Consider the following 21,445-nt stretch of genomic DNA (forward strand, 5'->3'; position numbering starts at 1 on the left):
GAACCCAGAATCTAGCACCTTATCGACCACTAAGCAACATCCCCAGCTTTGCTTTTATTAATTTCTTTTAAAAATCAGATATAAATTTTATTAGATGTAACTTTAGGCTACTTAATATTATTTAGCCATTTTCTTATTTAAGTGAAAATAATATCTACACTGAAGGATAAATGGGATAAAATATACAGTGATTAGCTCATGTTTGCTACATATTGGACTTAATAAATAGCAGCTATTCTTCTGTATTGTTTTTCTTACATTTACAATAGCAGAAAGGAAAAAATAAAGTTAAGCCTACTATGCAAAAAGCCTGTAAAGTCTAAAAAAGCAAATGCTATCACTGCTTTGTAGTCTAGCATCAGTTACTATCACCACATACAAAGCCTATCTGCTTCCACTATCCTTCTACAAAAATGGCTAACATAAGCAGAGGCCCTAGGGATAGTATGCCTTCTCCCAAATCCCTGGGCAGAATTATGAGGTGGTAGACTCAGACAAAATCTGAAGTAACTGGGTATGGCAGCCCTCTTCTGGGGACACAAGAAAATGCAACCAAGGCCAGGAGTGTAGTTCTGTGGTAGAGAACTGTGTTTAGCATGTAGAACATCCTGAGTTCAATCCCCAACACAGGAAAGGGAAGGGAGGGATGGAGGGGGGCAGACAGGTGGCAGCCATCCCAAAGGCTCTCAGCTGGGTTGTCAATTGCATACAGTGGACCTTGGAGTTATGCTGAATGAGTGGTCTGGCTTCAATCTTATGAAAGCTGGGTTCATTTTTACTTTCATGTAGAATGTAAAATCTTAGCTCTAAAAAGTAAATGATATACTGATAGGCTGTTAAAGGTTTAAAACTAAAATACTGAGCGCTTGTAGCTAAATAGCCAAAATGTTTGCCTAAAATACTGAGTGTTTAAAATCTGAGTCTCAGTTTTCTCATCTGTAAAACTCAGAGTGACAGTACCTCATAATGTGATTCTGAAATAATATGGACAAAGGCAGTTATTTGCCACAGTGCTTAGCAGACAACAAATGTTTAATAAATGAGGCCATTATTTTTAGCTTTTACTCACATTTCATAATCTTTGCAATAATCATTTTATTTTGTACAATACTCCTCGAATGTTTAAAAAAATGGACTCTAAAGAATCTGAGATTATTTCTAAAACACATGCACATATGTGTGTGCACAGGTAATTTTAAAGAGACATGGCTAAAAAAGAAAACATGAAAACCTAACAAACTTTAAGATTTGTTCACCGAAAATTTGTTTATTAAGAGGCTAATATTCTATGTAGTTGGCTCAATATTTTTGTGTAACTGAAGAGCCTGAGCAGCCCTGAACAATCCAGATGCCCACAACACAACACAACGTAGACAAATGACTATGCTCCTGATCCTTAACATGAGACTTCTGTGACTTCTCTTTGCTAGATAAATAAAACAAACCTTTCAAAGTTATCACAACTTCAGAAATTCACAAATTCTTATTTCTCCAGGTTTTTGAAATCCCCAAATCAAAAGCCTTCATCTGAAACCAACACTGAGAAAAAGAGCAATGGAAGAAGCTCTTTTATTCATTACAGAGCAAAAATACACACTATATTTATTCATTTATATTCCACTTGGGAGAATATGCTTTGTATTTAAAGAAATAAACGATTAGTTGTCAGGAGTTGCTTTTGGAGAATAATCAATAAGCGCCTTGTCAACAGTTGGATATTGATACCAGGGTCCATCACCTCTCGCACGCATTAGTCTTCGAACTTCCAGCTCCTTTAACCTGTAACAAATGGAATAACGATACGGTGATTCCAGCATTCCGATTACAAGATTTTTTTTTTTTTAAATGGGGGACTGAACCCAGAGGCATTTTACAACTGAGTTATATCCCTGACCCTTTTCATGTTTTTATTTTAAGCCAGAGTCTAGGTAAGTTGAAGGGCTTGCTAAGTTGCTGAGACTGGACTTGAAATTGCAATCCTTCCAAATCACCTGGATTACAGGTGTGCACCACTTTGCCTGGTTCCAATTACCAATTTAATGTATCAGTTCTATAAAGAACTGCCACTAGACAGTTTATGTACAAAGACCATGTGTAGGCACACATCTAGTATGTATCCCAAATCAAAATTTAGGACTTATAACTTTTATCTTGCTTATATAGTTAGTCATTGAATAGTTTTGGCATATAAATATTACTTGAGTTGATGATGAATATTCTCCTTCACTATCCTTGCTCTTTGTCTGGACAGATAATTTTCACCTGAATTGTGACAATGCTTTTCCTTTCTTCCACCCTTCAGATGCAATCAGAGTCATTTATGGAACATTCACTGTTGTGACTGTACGCTGTTTCCAGTACTAAGAAAATGATACGCTTTTCTAGAGACAGAAACCTTTTCTGTCTATAGTGGCTGTTAATCACCACTGCACAGAAAATTTGAGGGCAGGAAACCTTGTTCACCAGCATCATCTGGTGATGATGCCCAGTCAATGGTAGACCCTCAGTCAATATTTGTAAAGAAGGAAGGAAGGAGAGAAATAAGGAAATTAAGTTAGTTAGTTGGACACAGTGGCATGAGCATGTAGTTCCAGTTACTGGGGTAGGAGGCCTGAGGCAGAAGGATCACTTAAGGCCAGGAGTTTGAGGCTAAGCTAAGCAACCGTGAGACCCCCAACTCAGGAAGAGAAAGAGAGAAAGATAGAGAGAGGTATCAGGATTAAGAGGCATTCTTCAACTCTAAGATCTACTCTGCTGTCCTCAACCTTCTTCACAAATTGAATAATTTCTATTCTGCAAAGATGCTCTCCCTTTCTTCCACATCAAAAATTTCCATAAACTACTACATATTCCTGAAGCAGTCCCTTCTTATTAAACCTTTTACTTTACATTTTAACAGAAAACATAAGAACTTTTTCACATGACTGTAAATTCACCACAGTTAAATAATACACATTATTAACAATAACAAGCTCACTAACCTTATCTAAAGAGACAATGTACCTTTGCAATTGTGTACTTATAAGACTATGTCTATTCATCTGGTGGTTGTTTGTTTGTTTTTTGGGGGGGGGTACCAGGGATTGAATTCAGGGGCATTAGACCACTGAGTCACATCCCCAGCCCTATTTTGTATTTTATTTAGAGACAAGGTCTTACCAAGTTGCTTAGCACCTTGCTTTTGCTGAGACTGGCTTTGAACTTGTGATCCTCCTGCCTCAGCCTCCGAAGCCACTGGGATTACAGGTGTGCACCACTCCACCTGGCTATTCATCTTTTTTAAAGGATTAAACACCATCCTCTCTTTTCCTACCTTTAGAATGCAATTATCCAAAATGCAAGTAATTAAAATAGTCACCAATGGGGGACTAAATAGTTAAATAAGTTATGGCTCACCTACATAATGGATTACTATGTAACTACTAAAAACAATAAGGAGAATCTATACATAGTAATGTGGGAAGAGATGATAAATATACTGTTAGGTTAAAAATGCAAGATATGAGTATGTGTAGCCTTTCCCATTTCATTAAAATGCAGTAAATAACCATTTGTGAATCTGTATAAGTATACACGCATATAGCATTAAAAACTATAAAGGATAGCAGGACGTGGTGGTTTATGCCTGTAATCTCAGTGAGTTGGGAGGATTACAAGTTCGAAGGCAGCCTTAGCAATTTAGGGAGACCCTAAGGAACTTAGTAAGATTCTGTATCAAAATAAAAGGACAGGGGATGCGACTTAGTGGTTAAATGTCCCTGTGTTCGATTCTGGGTACCAAAAAACCAAGCCAAAACAAAACAAAACAAAACAAAACAAAAACCTATGAAAATAACAGTCATATCTTTGGGAGTCAACTATGGGAAACAATCTCTTTCTACTTTGTGTGTTTCTTTATGTGTTCGTTTTTCAAATATCTAAATGCATACTTTTTCAAATCCCACATTCCGCTGGGTATGGTGGTGCATGGCTATAATTCCAATGGCTCAAGAGGCTGAGGCAGGAGGATCACAAGTTCAGCAATTTAGTGAAGTCTAAATAACTTGGTAAGATACTGCCTCAAAATAAACCATGAAAAGGGCTGGGAATGTGGCTTAGTGGTTAAGCACCCCTGGGTTCAATTCCCAATACCAAAAAAAACAAAAACAACCCCCCCCCACACACATTCTATCATCATATTGGCATCTTTCCTTTAGAGGTAGTAGTCAGGATTTTGGTTGGTTTGTTTTTCTTTGTTTTGTTCTATAACTGTTTAGGATCTTTACATGTCTGAGGAATTTTAGGATCTGATCATTTACTTGGAACTCTATGTGTCTGAAGTCCAAAAACGTTTTACTAACATTACTAAGTATAAACCATATTCCTGTTCTGTGCTCTTAAATACTGAAAGATAGTTCCGTGTGGTAACTACATGTCTAGGAAACATGGCCAATCACATTTTTTCATCACTTAAATATTTTTCAACATTATACAAATTTTTATAAACTATAAAATTTACAACAGAATGGACAGAAAGACTAATGGTAGCTTGAGGCTAGGAATAAAGGATGGAGAGTCACTGGAATAGATGAAAAGAAGCACACAAAAACATTTTAGAGTGACCAAAAGACCTTGATTGTTGTAGTAGACACACAGGTATATGCTTTTTTCAAAAACCTACTAAAGTTAAATGGTAGGGGCATTTGATTGCTTGTCAATTTTATCTCACTCCTAACACATGAGAACATGTGTGTGTGTACTTGTGGTGCTGGTGATCAAACTCAAAGCTTCATTGAGCTGTTCCCCAGTCCCCAAGAGAACATTTAAAGAAGTAATTTTCACATTATCAATTTACTTGTTTAATTACTGTCACAGATCTGTACTTGATCAAAATCTCAAAAACCAAAGGACTGACAAACACAACAAAAATTAAATTAAAAAAATACATAGAAAGAACTGTAACACTGGTTTATACTAAGTATTCAAAACCATACACATTTGTTATCGAAAAATAAAGATACTGCTGTGTTGCAAATAATTTTTCATTACCAACAGACAGATGACAAACTGAGAAAACATATCTGCAACAAAATGAAGGACTAATTTAATTGATGTACAAATCAGTAGAAAAATGGGCAATTTACAGAGATGCACACAACTAATAGATACATGAAAAAAAATCCAACCTTACGAAGAAATACAAAATCAAAATAATAAGATAACATTAACATTTTTAACTATTGTAACAACAAAAAGTTTAAGTTGATAAATTCCATTTCTGAGAAACAGAAATTATCATAGGCAATGGAAAAAATAACCAGTGCAACTTTCTGAAGAAGAGTTTGGCAATCTCTACCAACCGTGTAAAAGCATAGATTATTTGGCTTATCAGTGTCACTGCTAGGAATTTACTTCCTAAATATGTTATATAAGTATGCAAAAACTTATGTATAAGAATACTCACCATAGCATTATGTATAATACTAAAAACTTGGAAAGAGCCTAAATACCAACAATAGGGAACTAGTTATAAAAAGTAAGGCACATCTACCCATAAAATATACAATACAGCGTTAAAAAGAATGGGCATATGCCAGCTGGGCACAGCAGCACATGCCTGTAATCCCAGCTGCTCTGGAGGCTGAGATTGGAGGATCACAGGTTCAAAGCTAACCTCAGCAATAGTGAGGCACTAAGCAACTCAGGGAGACCCTATCTCTAAATAAAATACAAAATAGGGCTGGGGATGTGGTTCAGTGGTTGAGTACCTCTGAATTCAATCCCCAGTACCCCAAAAAATCCCCAAAAGAATGGGCATATGCCATCCCAGAAAGATCACCAAGCTACATTCATTGAAATAAAGACAAGGTGAGTGCAGAACACCATTTATAGGAAGAGTCTATCTGTATTGCTATAATTTTAAATGGTATCATAAAATTTATTTTTTACATATAAAATTTTCTCTAGGAACATACATAAGAAATTGCTAAATAGGGGTTATTTCTAAGGATGAGACTAGGTATGGAATTGGGTAGGATGAGGAAAGAGTTGCCTTGCATATACATGAATATTTTTAAAAGAATTCCTTTTACTCTGACAGATATTATCTCTTAATAGTTATCAACTCAGTCTACACTCCAAACAAGCAAATTCTCTCTCCTATCTTCATCCTTTTACATAAGGCATTCTATAGTGCTGATATAACTTTATTCATATTTTCTCTTGTGGTTTGCGATCCAAGAAAAGGACTTTCTTCCCCACCCTTTTTTCCTACCGTAATTCAGCCTTTTCAGATTCAATCTGAAGAACAGCCATTGTTTTTTCATAATTCTTTTCAGGGCACTCAAAGAACGTACGAGCAATCCACCTTGATATAGGATGCTACAAGAGAGAATTTGTTTGAAATTACCATTTCTGAACATTACTTGGCTTTTCTAGTTGACTATTCTTTAAAATGACTATTTCAGATACACCAATAATACTTACTATATGCCATGTATTTTAAATAATTTCAATCCATTAGATAGATGCTAGCTTTTGTCCTCATTTTAGAGATGAGAAAATTACACAAATTATGCAGCTAAGTGGGAATGTCATTTATTTATTTTTTGTGGTGCTGGGGATTGAACCCATGGCCTTGTGCATGCTAGGCAAACACTCCACCAACTGAGCTATATCCCCAGCCCTGGGAATGTCTAGATTCTAACCAGTCTGCTTGACTCCAAAGCTGGTGCACTTTCACATTACACTACATTTAGGGATATGAAGTGGCAAATTCAGGAGAAAAAATCCAGATTTTGTTGATCCCAACATGAAGCTCTTTCCACCGGTTGCCAAAGATAAACTAATTTCATAGCTTCCCTTAAGATGGGTGAGAGGAAGAATGGAGAAAATTTAGATTACACAGAGGGAAATGAGAGGGAGAGGGGGTATGAAAAATGATGAAATGAGACAGACATCATTACCCTATGTACATGTATGATTACACAAATGGTGTGAATCTATGTTGTGTACAACCATAGAAACAAAATGATGTACCCCATTTGTATATAATGAATCAAAATGCAGTCTTGTAAAAAATAAAAAATAAATAAATAAAAAATAAAATAAAATGAAACATTTCTTTTCCAAAATATAATTCATTCAGACTATAAAATGAGGCACACTCTATTCAAGGTCATCTCACTATAATACTTGTAAAGACAAGTATTAGGTTAATTCTGTGTTTTGGCAGTAATAACAGTTTAGAATGATGACTAATAGTGCAAGCTCTGGAATCAAGCTGACTGGGTTCAACAAGTACTGGCCCTCTCTCAGACAGGTACTTAATCCATTAAGTCCCAAATTTTCAATTTTGTTAGTAGTTCAACAAAATTGACATAGGTGCATTAAAATAGGCTGGAAACCATAATCTAAAGCTCAAAAATTATTAAATTATTCATAACCTATTATAATTATCCTCATCATCACACATTTAAATGATTATGCCGTATTTAAATTTTTATAGGTGTTTCACTTCTGGGACAATGGAATAAAATGAGTTAAGCCTTTTTAAACCCAAATTTTCTCATCTTTAAAGTGAAAATAGTACCAATACCTTTTACATGAAATGTGATAATATTTGCAAAGCAGTATAGTGTCTGCTACACAGTAGGTGCTCAACAAAAGATAGCTATCATTAGCACTGGTAATAGCTTTCTTACGACACTGAACTTAGGACAATTTCTGTTACTTTGCTAGACCGAGAATATACTGCAGACAATTTTCTAGAAAGCTATAAAACTTAAATTAATAAAAGAAACAATGAAGAAATACACCAAGAACAGTTGCTTAAAAAAGTAAAAAAATGTATCATCTACTTGATATCAAAAATTGAATATGACGTATATAAAGATACTAAATGGAATTTCACTTTTATGTGTACGTAGAAAAAAGGAAGTTTAATAGAGGAGGGAAAATAGAGGCGGGAGAAGGAGAGAAAAAGGGAGAAGGATGGGGCTCGAAATCAAATTCCTTGCATGTATGATTTTGTCAAAATGAACCCAATTTCTATGTATAATCATGATGCTTTAATAAAAAAAATGAATAAACAAAAAAATTGAACATAAAACTTTATCATAATTTCCAAATTAAGAGATTAACTAGCAGGTTGACAAGTACCTTCACCTAATTTTTAATGACCTATACAAACCTTGTAATATTCCCAATGTTCTGGAATATAGCCTTCTGGAATTTCTGCTAATTCAGCTTCACCTAATAAGAGAAAATGATGGTGGTTCAACTTTAGCATTAGGAGTTTAAGATATTAACTCTTCACCAATAAAGAAATCAACTTCTTGTGGGTTCAAAGGATGTTTTCATCTTTCCTTTCATTTGTACTAAAGGAGATCTAATTTTCTAAATTCACTTTAATCTGGTTGAAAATCCATTCCTTAGGTATTTTTTAGATGTAGCCTGAGTGTAAGGCATTATCTGTAAGCATTATATGAGAGGTTCCCATTTTGTTTTTATAATATATAACCAGATATATAACCATATACACTAATATATAACCATATTATTTTTTTTGGTCCTCCCTATATCTATGATAAAATATTTTAGGATTCAAGGTTTTAGAAGTACTTTGAACAGAATTTCCCATGAACATCTGATATCTATTCTCATTCACGTTTCCATGTCTATTTTAGAGGATTACAGGTTGATATGTTTCAGGATGAATTTGAAAAAATTCTCTTTCCCAACTCTCTCTTTTTACTTTTCTTTTTCAGACTTATCAAAGCTAGTTTTGGGAAATAAGGAGGAGAAGAAAGATGAGGGTTTCAAAAGCCTCCTACATGATCATAAAATTCATAACCTTTAAAGTTTCTAGAGAGAAAAAATGTGTTAAAAAATAACCTGGTACATTATTGTAGATTGAGATTTGGTTATTGTAAAAGAAACTAACATGTTTATATTTATCTTACTGAGTTTTTTATTACAATATTCGGATTTTCTTTCTTAAAAAAATAATGTAGCCTGGTGCAGTGGTACATGCCTGTAATCCCAGCAGCTCAGGAGGCTAAGGCAGGAAGATCAAGAGTTCAAAGTCAGCCTCAGCAATAGTGAGGTCCTAAGCAACTCAGTGAGTCCCTGTCTCTAAATAAATACAAAATAGGGCTGGGTATGTGGCGCAGTGGTTGAGTGCCCCTGAGTTCATCCCTGGTACCCCCCACCAAAAATGTAATGTATATGTTTTAAAATTTACCAATTTTGTGGTGCTGGCTATGGGGGAAACTTACCAATAAATACATTCACCAGAGTTATGCCAATTGCTACTGGAAGCCCAGTCAACAAAATGTAGAATTTCTGTTGAAATTTAAAAAAAAAAAATAGATTTTTCTCACATCCATTTCCTAACTCTTCCCACCAGCACATGATTCCGATTCCATTTATTTCTTATAAAATAAATTTGCCAAACTGAGGATACAGTATTAAATTATTGATTTCTGTGCTTGAAGCACCTACATTTAGTACCAAAAAATGAAAGAAAAAAGTAAAGGTTAATTGTACAAGTAGAATACGATATATATTTAAGTGACTTTTCACTTTTTGGTTAAAGCAATGTCATGAAAGTTAGAAAATTCAGTATTAAGAGCAAAGTATAAAAACATTAGGGTAATTTTAGCCATTGAAGAGGGTTTGAGATGGTCATGACAAAAAAATGGGGAGCTCAGGGTTGGGATGTAACTCACTGGTAAAAGCTCATAGCATGCTTGAGGCCCTAAGTTTGAACCACAGCACCATCAAAAAAAAAAAAAAAAAAAAAAAAAAAAAAAAAAAAATCATAAACTATTTTGCCGGGTATCTTGACACATGCCTGTAATCCCAGCAACTTGGTAGACTGAGGCAGGAGGATGGTAAATTCAAGGCCAGGCTCAGCAACTCAGCAAGGCCCTAAGTAACTTAGGGAGACCCTATGTCAAAATAATTACCAAAAAAAAAAAAGGGAGGGGGCTGGGGGATGTAGCTCAGTGGTTAAGTGAACCTAGATTCAAATCCCTGGAACCAGAAAAAGAAAAAAGAAAAAGGAAAAGTGGGAGCTCAATCAAGGGGATAAAAAGGGACATTAAGCACAATGGGAGAGCAAGAGAGACAGCCAGAACTCAAGTGATAAGCCAAAGCTTTAGGAATGGTGGCAAATAGTCCAGACAATCTCTCATTTTCTATGCCTCTGCTTTCTTTTAAAGCCTCGAGAAACAAATATGCAGTACACTAAATAAGCAATTATTATATTATTGCTAAATTAAGATTGCATTAATGGTCATCATCACTCTGAAATCAATGTTCTTCAACAACATATAAATTTAAAAAATTGTATCCCCCCAAAATAGATCTCCTTTATTAAGTTTTCTAATGAGTTCTTTGTAATTTAAAGGATATTTTAGTAATAAAAAAATTAATCCTCTCAAGAATCAATTTTTGAAGTTTTATCAACTTTCACATTTGTCCCTCCCACCCACTGCCCTCTTCTTTCTGGGGGGTGCTGTGTTCAAACCAGGGCCTGGTACAGGCTGAGCAGGCACTCTACCACTGGCCTACATCCCCAGTGCTGTAATTCTTTTTCACTCTTCAAGTAGAGAATACAAATTAGATTACAAAGTCTCATAATCTTGAGAAGAAAGAATTGGCTTAAGTTTTACCTCCAATTTAGTGTGAATTGCTAATTTAAGAAGAGTTTTAGAGGCTGGGGCTCGGGCTCAGTGGAAGAGGTCTTGCCTAGCATGTGTGAGGCACTGGGTTCTATTCTCAGCACTCCATATAAATAAATAAATAAATAAACAAACAAATAAAGGTACACTGATAACTAAAAAGAATTAAAAAATAAAAAAAGAAGAGAATTAGTAACAAGACTTTACTACACAGGTGCAGTGAGTGCACACCTGTAATCCCAGCGGCTTGGAAGCATGAGGCAGGAGAATCACAAGGTCGAAGCCAGCCTCAGCAACTTGGTGAGGCCCTAAGCAACTCAGCAAGACTGTCTCTAAGTAAAATATAAAAAAGGGCTGGCGATATATGGCTCAGTAGTTAAGTGTTCCTGGGTTCAATCCCTGGTCTCCCCGTCTCCCCCTTCCGCAAAATCAGATCTTTTATATAATGAAGATGTTTTCTAAAGAGGCAAATTTTTTTCCTCCTTTTACAGGAAGATTTTAGTTCAACGAAAATTTTCAACTCACCAATAAATTCAAAAAACGCTTGTCATAGAATGAAGAAGGTTTGATGATGAACAGTCTTTTCCCATGGCCTGTACTGTGTCGCACAGGAGCTGCAAATATTAAGTTACCCTGTTCATACAAGGTTCATTTTGGAATACTGTTATGTTAAGAGATAAAATCAAATGATAAGAAAACACACGTGCATAATTTTTAATATGAATTAGGATTTAAAAATGCTTTTTTATTTCAGTACTAAAGCTAGGGCAGACAGAACATATATGGTCCTGAACTATAGCTCTTTCCTCTTTTTTTTGTGGTGGTGGGGACATACATAACCCAGGACCACATACATGTAAACAAGTACTCTCCCACTTGTACAGCACTCCTCATTTTAATTCAATGTTAAAGAAATACTGAAATAATAATTTCAATTTGTTTCACTAGCAGGCTGGAAAGTCAGATATTCTGATTGAGCTGCTCATCTTTTGTTTCCTCTGCAATAAATATATATTAATACTGCAAAAAACCCTTTCAATTATGCTATTTCATAAAATAAGGTAATATATATTTAGGAAGTTGCTGCAAAATAGATGCAAAGGAATAGCAGTTATTTACTGCTATTCCAGTAAATTATGAATTTCCAGCAGGAATTCAAACCTGTTACAAAACCGTATCTCTACCTTGACAAAATCCATCTGTAAACCATTGAGATTAAGAACACCTTCCTCTTCAACATCCCCACCCCAGATCAAACTTTAAGGAAGCCTGGCTGGAGATAAATGGAGACAAAATTTCATACCTGGATCCTCTTTCTACACTTCCTGTTTGGGAGATCTGCAAGGATCACTACAAGTATTCCAAGCCTCTTTCACCAGAAGTAGGAAAAGATCTGGTGGTTACTGAGAAATGGGGTTACTATGGTTCTGCTATGCAATTGCTCTTGAATTTTGAATGAGAGTCACTGTAGAATAAAAAAAAAATAATTTCCCACTAAAGGAATTTCAGTCATAACTGAAGTTAAATAGATCTGTATTTTTGGTTCACATTTACTGTCTGGAATGCCCTCCTCTCTCCTAAAATCTATCCTGTATGATCAGATGACATTGTCTTTTCCAAGAAATCCCAATGCCCTCAATCAAATAAGACCTCTGCTACTTTTGAATTGCTTTCCATGTTAGTGATGTGTATTCAGTGGTCTTTCATTATCTATAAAGGTCTGGTTCTAGGACCTGTGTGGATACCAAAATCTGCATATGTTCAAGTTCACTATATGAAATGGCATAGTATTTGCACATAACTTATGCATATTATACTCCAGATAATTTATAAACCTAATACAGTGAATGTTACACAAATAGTCATCAGACTGTATTAGTAAAGGAATAATGACAAGAAAAAAATCTATATACATATTTAGTTATAGATAAAATTTTTTTCCTGCATATTTTTAACTCATGATTGGCTGGATCTGAGACAGAACCCATGCTTATATTTGCTTTCACTTCTACCACTTTTGACTATAAATGCTTTGAAGACAGGATCTGTCTTAATTTTGAAATTGCTTGCAGCATCTTGCAATGAATTTAGGATATTAATCAATTAACAAGATAATTAGAAGCTGGCATGAATTTACTAAGTATAATTCATGGTACTACAGCTTCTAAAATAACAAGATTAAGAGAACTTTGCAATATAAGCATGGATTCTAGTAAATTGTTGGATAGATACCATTAGGGAATTTAAAAAAAATTTTTAAATTTTCTATTTGTTCTTTTTAGATATATATGAGAGTAGAGAATATTTTGACATATTATACATACATAGGATATAACTCCACTGGGGAATTTTTTGAAGAAGAAAATGGGTTGGATGATACCACAAACCACTCATTAATTCACTAAATATTTAAGTGACTACTATATGCAGGTCCTATGCTAGGCCTACAGTCTGAGAGGGATATAGATCCTGCTGGAAAAAACAGACTATCCTAAATAAACAATTATAAATCTATAAGTGCAAAGGAGAAATAGTAGTACAAAAAACAAGTTCAGAAGGAAAGTTCCTATTCAGACAGGATGGTGGGAAAGGGGTGGGAGGAAGGTATGTAATAAGTTGGAAAGGAGCAAGTTAGATAAATTTGTAATAGGTAAATGATTGATCAACTGACTGATTAGACATAAAATATGTTGATTAATTAATGCAGTAACCTAAAAATGGGATCTCTCAAAGCCCTGCAGCATGAAGATTTTTATGAATGGACTGGGTGAGAGAGAGTCAACATTCCTAGCTTGTTGAGTCTTGGAAACAAAGCTACTGTTACAAAATGGTTATTACACTGAGGATGAATTGGGGCCCCAAAAAAGTCTTCATGTACATTTACAAAAGGCTGAATCCAAAAGGCTTAAATACAATTAGGTAAGAATAAAGTATATGTAAAGTCTGACCTGGACTGCCCCCCCATAGAGCTGCTCTCAAAAAAGCCAAAATCCAATTCAATCTTAATCTGATATGCTAGAAGTACAGGGTCAAAACATGACAATCCTCCCTGCTCCTCATCTCCTGATTACAGAAGTTTATCCACTCCAGGGCATTCTTGTACAGGGACAATCTGGAGTTAGAACCAACTTAAAGCAACCAGGATGACAAACAACCTGGAAACTGACCTAATGAAACTGAATGAACTCAAGTTGATTGGCTGACAATAAAAGAAGTCTGGGAGAGACCAGATAAGTGCTTTTATTGAGCTCAAGAGCTGTCCCATGTAAGAGGACTTATTTAATTCTGTGTTGACATGAAGGGAAGAATTAGGCTTAATGTGTGAAAGAGTAATTCTCAGCTTGATACGGGGTTCTAAAACTGTAGAACTTGTAGAATTGTAGACTGTCTTCATCCATTCTCCATTACAAAGTTATTTAAATATCAATAATGGGATATAACAAGGATTGTCACAATATAGGGGGTTAGCCTAAAGAAATTCTGTTTCTTTCTCTCAGAGAATCAGAATATATGATCTAAGAATAAACAGGTATGCCTTTCCAACTCATCTCTTGATGTTTCCCTTTCAGTTCCAGGAAATCTCTCCTGCCTTCAGGTTTTTGCATTTCCTTTCCCCTCTGCCTGGAATGCTTTTCCCTAGACTGCCTTCACATCTCATCCTTCAGGGCTAAGATCAAATGTCACTTCCTCAGATCTTCTCTGACTGCCCCATCTAAAGTTAGTAATTAATATTATTTGGTAATTTCTTTTAGAGCAGGAAGGACTAACCCTAACCTTTTTTTTAAGTCCATTAGTCAGGGACTGCCTATCTGATTCAGCTCTGTATCTTTAGTATCTGTATCTCAGTGTCTGCAGCATGGTGGGCACTCTGTGAATATGACTGCTCTCTTAAGTAGATGAAACTACTTAAGAGAATTTTTCTTAAGTCCCTGAAAATATTGTACATTTATTCAAAAAAGAAAATACACTCCTAACTTTCCTTTTTAATCAGACAAGGAATAGGGAGAGGATTAAACTATATGTGGTTTTAGGGAACATTAACTATAAATGATATGGAAAAATATAAAAAAAAAACAAAGGAAGAAAGCTTGGTATGATTGCATTATAGCAATATCAATGCAGTTAACAATGTGAACTGCTTACTCTTTCTTTACAAATAAGTACCTATTATATCATTATTCATGTCATTAAATGTGCTAGATAACTGTTATTACAATCAACCATTCTACAGTCTATTTCATAGAGTAAAACTCTCTTCAAATGTTATGAGCCTTCATGATTTGTCATCTATGTGTAGAGCCATTTGCTTACATTCTTAAAAGTGTTAGGATGGACATGATTTATAACCAAGTGAATCCCAGGATTTCTTGAACTCAGTTCTTCCTACCACTAAAATTGGCATCTTCCACCACTCTTCAAAACCTGAAATTTCTCAATTAGGTAATCATTAATTACATATGCCTAAGCCTTCAACAAACAATTTTAAATATGCACACAGCCTCAGGAAAGTTATTAAGTCTTTGACAATTCTGATTTTCAGACAACTGAGTAAAATAATGAAGGAATTTTTCATGTTTCAAAGACAACACTCAACATTGGGTCACTTTTTTCCCTCATTCTCAGTTAAGGGCACTACCAAACACCCAGGCTAAAAACCTCAGGGCATCTTCCTTGCATTTACTGCTCATTCTTCATTTAACAAGGCCTCTTGAGTCTAAGAGTCAAACTCTCCATTCCCTTCAATTCCTTCTTTCCCTATTGGTCTAAGTAATCAACATCTCCTATGAAATATCTTTCTAAAATGCCTTACTCATGTAGCTCTTTTGCTAAAGCATTCTTTGTTGTCTATAAAACCAAGTATTTGGTTTTGAATTTAGTCCCTTCCATCCCTTCCCCTACTTTGATTCCAACTTCCCTTATTTTAGCCTTCTTTCTCAACATCTGTTCATCCCAAGAGCCCCATATCCAAACATACACCCCGTTCCTTCTGGGTGTATGGCAAAGCAGAACATGTGGTGGGAACACATGATAGAGCAAACTGTATACTTCCTAGTGGCAAGGAAACAGAGAGGAAGGACTGAAGTTCCAATAGCTCCTTCAAGGACATACCACCGAAGTCTCAAAACCTCCCACTAGATGCCACCTCTTGAAGTCTCCATTCATCACCCCCCAATAGTGCCACAGGTGGGCACCAAGCCATTAACACAGGGGCCTTATCGAAATCAAGCATTATCCACTTTAATACTCATTTTTTTTAACCATAATTTGTCATGCCAGTCTTTAAGTTAAAGTTCCTTATAGCAGAAGGAAGGCCTGAAGCTCATCTTTGGAATTCCTTTATAGTTGATGTTTAATAAATAATGTAAATAAACAGAGAACATATATTTATTTATTTTCTGAGAAAGGTTTTCACCAAGGTGAATGAAGATCAAATGACAGCAATAGGTGTTTTAAAAAGGTATGTTCACAGAGCCTTATAGAAGGCCAATGCCAGGAAAGGCAGACAACAACAACAAAAGAAAACCAAATAGACTTAAAGAAAAATAATAAATTTTCTGCACCAAAAGATACTATTAAGAAAATAAAAAGGTAACCCATGAAATTGGAGAAAATATTTGCAAGTAATCTATCTGATAAGGAATTGATAACCAGAATATATAGATAACTCCTAAAACTCAATAACAACAGAACAAACAACCCCGTGAAAATTCAGAGAAAGGACTTGCATAGACATTTTTCAAAAGAAGATATGCAAATGGACGAGAAGCATATGAAAAGATGCTCAACAACACTAAGCATTAGAGAAATGTAAATCAAAACTAAAATGAAATACTATTGCACACCCATCAGGATGGCTACTATCAAAAATCCAGAAAATAACAAGTGTTGGTGAGAATGTGGAGAAATTGGAACTCTTATGCACTGTTGGTGAGAATGAAACATGGTATAGCCACTATGGAAAACAGCATGGCAGTTCCTCAAAAAATTAAAATCTGGATTACCATATGATCTAGCTTTTCCACTTCTGGGTATACACCCAGAAGAATTGAAAGCAAGGTCTTAAAGAGTTATGAATTCATGTTCACAGCAGCATTGTTACGAATTCATGTTCACAGCAGCATTATTCATTGTAGATAAAACATAGGAGCAACTGTATCCTTTGACAGATGACTGCATAAGCAAAATGTGATATGGTGGACCCTCTCTCTGTATCTGTGGATCTTACATCCTTGGATTCTGCAAACCATGGTGGAAAGTATTTAGGGAAAAAATTGCTTCTGTGCTGAACATACTTTTTTCCTTATTGTTTTTCCCTAAACAATACAGCATAACAACTCTTTACATAGTACTACATGTATAAGCAATCTAGAGTTGATTTACAGTATACAGGAGGATGTACCGAGGTTAAATGCATTTATTAAGCCATTTTATATAAGAGACTTGAGTAACTGAGAATTTGGGGTATTTGTGGATGTCCTGGAACCAATTACTGCAGATACTAAAGGACAAAAGATGACCACATATATATACAATGGAATATTATTCAGTTTTAAAAAGAAAGGAAATTCTGAAGTATGCAACAACATGGATGAACTTTGTGGATATTATGCTAAGGGAAATAAGCCAGACACAAAAAGACAAAAACTGTATATTGCTGCTTATGACATCTTTAAAATAGTCAGTCTTAGGAACAGATAGTAGAATGGTAGTTATCTGGGGCTGATTAGGACAGATAGGGGAGTTACTGCTTTGTTGGTAGAGACAGTTTTACAAGACGAAATGAGTTATACATGGATAGTGGTGAACACTGCACAACATTATGAATACACTTACTATCACTGAAGTGTACACTGAAAAATGGTTAAGATGGCTGGGTACAGAGGCGCAAGCCTGTAATCCCTGTGACTTGGGAGCCTGAGGCAGGAGGATTGCAAGTTCAAAGCCAGCTTCAGCAATTTAGCAAGGTCAGAGGTTAAGCACCCCTGGGTTCAATCTCTGACACAATATACAAAAAAAGTTAAGATAGTAAAGTTTATGTTGTATACTTTACTTTTTTTTTTTTAAAAAGGCTAATGCCAGGTGCTATAGATTTTTTTCCCACTCTTCACAACTATGCCCTGAGATAGGTTAAATCATCATCTTTTTTAAAGATGAGAAAATAAAAATTATGAGCAATTAAGTTCTCAAAATTTAACTTCCAAGATGTGATGGCTCCAGGTTATAAAACTTCTAAATTCTGGAGTTCAGATTTGAACCTTGCAGTCTAGTTTCAGAGAAAACAAAACAAGACAGGATCCCTCCCATATCAGAGCTTACAGTAGTATAGGAATAGATAAAACAATAATTTTTAAAACAATAATGACAGTTGTAAAATATCTTCAAAAGCAGGTACATAGTATGACAGTCACCCATAAAATAGATAGTTAATAGCTACTTCCCTCTATATTTGAGGGTATCTATAATCAGAAATGGCTTACAAAAGGATTTTATCAAGGAATAACAGCAGATATAGTTTTATAAGAAGCTTAAATTCCTCCTGGAAATTTGTAGAATCCCTCTGGTCCTTTCCAACATTTTCCAGTGAGTTCCTATGTATATTGCCTCATTATGTGAAGCATCAAATTCAAACTAAAATTGGAAGGCGGGCGGTAAAATAAGACCATAATTTTGGTTTTCGGTAAAGGTCCTACTTCCTGTTAATATTACACAGGGCAAACTAAGATTGTATCTTTGTTCAAGAGGATTAAATGAATCAATACTTTAAAGCCTTAGAATGGTGCCTGACATCAAATTAAAAAGATTCTACACAGCAAAGGAAATAATTAGGAATGTAAGAAAGAACCCACAGAATGGGAGAAAATCTTTGCTAGCAATTCTTCTGACAGAGAATTCATATCAAGGATATATAAAGAACTCAAAAAACACCAAAAGAGCAAACAACCTAATTAATAAATGGTCAAATGAATTAAACAGATACTTCTCAAAAGAAGAAATACAAATGACCAACAAGTACATGAAAAAATGTTCAACACCATTAGTAATTAGGGAAATGCAAATCAAAACGACACTAAATTTCATTTCACATGGGTCAGAATGGTAGTCATCAAGAATACAAATAATAAAAAGTGTTAGGATATGGAGAAAAAGGAACAGTTTTACACTGTTGGTGGATCTGCAAATTAGTACAACCATTATAGAAATCTGTATGGAGGTTCCTCAAAAGACAAGGCATGGAACCACCATATGACCCAGCTATACAACTCCTCAGTATTTATCCTAAAGAATGAAAATCGGCACACTATAATCATACATGTATATCCATGTTTATAGCAACACAATGCACAATAGCCAAACTATGGAACCAGTCTAGGTGTCCACCAACGGATGAGTGCATAAGAAAATTTATTCAGCCATAAAGAAAAATGAAATTATGTCATTTGCAGGAAAATGGATGGAACCAGAGACCATTATATTAAGCAAAATAAGCCAAACTCAGAAGGTCAAGAGTCATATGTTTTCTCTCATATATGGAAGCTAAAAAGGAAAAAGGGAAAAAAAAGGTGGGGGTTGGGGAATCTTATGAAAATCAAAGGGAGATCAGTAGTGGCAAGAAGTGCTGGTGAGTGACACTGGCCAAATTATATTGTTACATTGTGCACATGTGTAACAACAAAGCCCATCATTATGTACAACTATAGTGCACCAATTTAAAAAATGTAGAAAAAAAATGGGAATTTCTAGACCTTCAAAAAAAACCCCAGAAAAACAAAACAAAACAAAAAAAGACTTTGCTGTCTAAAAATACCAAATAAAAGAGAGCATCTCCAAAAAAACAAAAAACAACAACAAAAAAGAATGGTGCCTGACATACAACAGGTGCTCAATACATGGTGGCTGCTATTATTGTTCATTTAGTAGAGTGGTGCATTGTTTTTATAATAACTGAGTCAGTTCCCTCATCTGTAAAATGGGGATAATAACATTGTATTTACTTTGAGAGAATGAAATTTGAATTCCAAACATCTTATCTTTTGCTACTGTAATTATTCAGCCCTCAATAAAGCAGTCTGTAGTCCCTCAGGGGATCAAAAGTAGCCCTCCTTAGGGTGGGAAGGATGGTAGAATGAGACAGACATTATTATCCTATATCAATGTATGTAAAAAAATTTTTTTAAAAATATTTAAATTAATATTTAACTGTAAAAAAATGTAAAAGATGGGGAAAAATTTTTTAAAAAGGACTGGAGATGTAGCTCAGGGATAGAGTGCACCTTAATTCAATACCCAATACCACAACCAAAGAGAGAAAGAAAGAGAGAGAGAGAGAGAGAGAGAGAGAGAGAGAGAGAGAGAGAGAGAGAGAGAGAGAGAGAGAGAGAGAAAGAGATATGATGGCCCAGGTAAGGGAGAGCAGTCCACCAGGTTCAGGTTCACCAAACCCTGCCCCTCCAGTAACACTGCATCTCTGATGTCATTACCTCCTCCTCGACCCCAGGTGACTTATTTTAAAATTAACTTTTTTTGTTGTTGTTTGTTTTGGTGTGAGGATTGGACCCCATCCTCGCACATGCTAGGTAAGTACTCTACCACTGAGCTACAGCCCTAGCTCTGATGTGTTTTTCTTTTATTTTTTTCTTCTCCCTCTCTTCCTCCCTAACAGCAGGGAAACAAAACTACTTTCTCCTGTCCCAGACTAAGCTACCGTGTCTTTTATTACCGAGAAGAATATCACTGCCCACAAAAATAAAGAAACTCTAAGCCTGGGAGCTGGAGGAATTACTCTCTCAAGGACACCCGATGGACTCTAATTAATTACATCGACTGATAATATCTGGATGTCAGCCCTTGTATTCCTCTTTTAAGAACCCTGCGTTCCCCTTGGCAGAGAAAATCACAGCCTGGGGACAGAAGTTCCGTGTTTCTCCTTTGCTAGCAAATCAATGAAACTTTGCTTTTTCTAAAAAAAAAAAAAAAAAAAAAAAAAAAAAAAATTAGCCCTCCCACGAGTGCATTATGACTTTCCTGGAGCCAAGGCAATTTTGCCTTCGTGGATCCTTTCCTAACAGACTAAAAATACTATTTTATGACTGCACTTATATAAAACAAATGCAATCCAATTCATTATTACGTATTCATTAGCACAATAACTACTGTACCTAATGGGAAAGTTGGCCCTGAGCCTCTTACCTGTCTACATATAGACTTCTCTGCAACGAGACTTCCTATGGCACTAGAATCCAGTGCAGGTGAACTACCAAGAATCTGGTGCCCTAGAGAGTGCACACGCGCGACTCAGTTCTATTGACTTTCTAGCCTCAGCAGCAAATAAGTAGTAACTGGGATGGTGAATGGCAAAGTGTTTACAAATGCTAAAAATCAAAACGCTACTGGTCTGATTGCTTCGGAAATCCTCACACAGATCGCGTTCGGTCTCTCCTAAAAGACCCAAGCCCACAATGTGTCCCGGCTCCTTCCAGATTCCACCAAGGTCACCTGAGAACAGTCCTCCCATCTCTCACCCAGCACACCCTGCACGCACTTTCTCCCAAGGCCAGCACCCACCGATGGTCTTCGGGAAAACACGGGTGAGGAAGCCTCCGAATCCGAGCGGAGTGCCAGCGCGGCGGCCAGACAAAACTGTCACTGCAGTGACCGAAGCCCGCTGCAATAAACTCATGGCCGCCATGGCTACGACGGGCAATAGGAAGAAGAGAAGGAGAGGAACGGGAGCCGAGAGAGCCAATTTACCAATGAGGTCGAAGGGGCGGGACGGCCAT

At 35.8% G+C, this 21,445-nt stretch overlaps 1 protein-coding gene across 1 annotated transcript; it reads right to left on the reverse strand.

The window, feature by feature from the left end:
• Nucleotides 1-1,550: 1,550 nt before the first annotated feature.
• Nucleotides 1,551-21,413, reverse strand: NDUFB5 (NADH:ubiquinone oxidoreductase subunit B5). The gene is made up of 6 exons (XM_079156378.1): nt 21,231-21,413; nt 11,193-11,281; nt 9,258-9,324; nt 8,171-8,232; nt 6,254-6,360; nt 1,551-1,779 (listed from the first exon to the last, which is right to left on the reverse strand). The coding sequence occupies exons 1-6, from the start codon at nt 21,352-21,354 to the stop codon at nt 1,659-1,661; spliced, it is 570 nt and encodes a 189-aa protein (XP_079012504.1). The 5' UTR covers nt 21,355-21,413; the 3' UTR covers nt 1,551-1,658.
• Nucleotides 21,414-21,445: the final 32 nt, after the last annotated feature.

The sequence above is a fragment of the Sciurus vulgaris genome (assembly GCF_902686455.1).
Source record: "Sciurus vulgaris genome assembly, chromosome: 10".
Classification (NCBI taxonomy): Eukaryota; Metazoa; Chordata; class Mammalia; order Rodentia; family Sciuridae; genus Sciurus; species Sciurus vulgaris.

Excerpts from the sequence above, each read along its gene's own strand:
- NDUFB5 (XM_079156378.1), bottom strand. The coding sequence starts at position 21,354 with ATGGCGGCCATGAGTTTATTGCAGCGGGCTTCGGTCACTGCAGTGACA. Across the intron at positions 9,325-11,192 it reads AGCGTTTTTTGAATTTATTG|AAATTCTACATTTTGTTGAC; the intron begins GTGAGTTGAAAA and ends AAATTTCAACAG. Across the intron at positions 8,233-9,257 it reads TCTGGTGAATGTATTTATTG|GTGAAGCTGAATTAGCAGAA; the intron begins GTAAGTTTCCCC and ends TTCTCTTATTAG.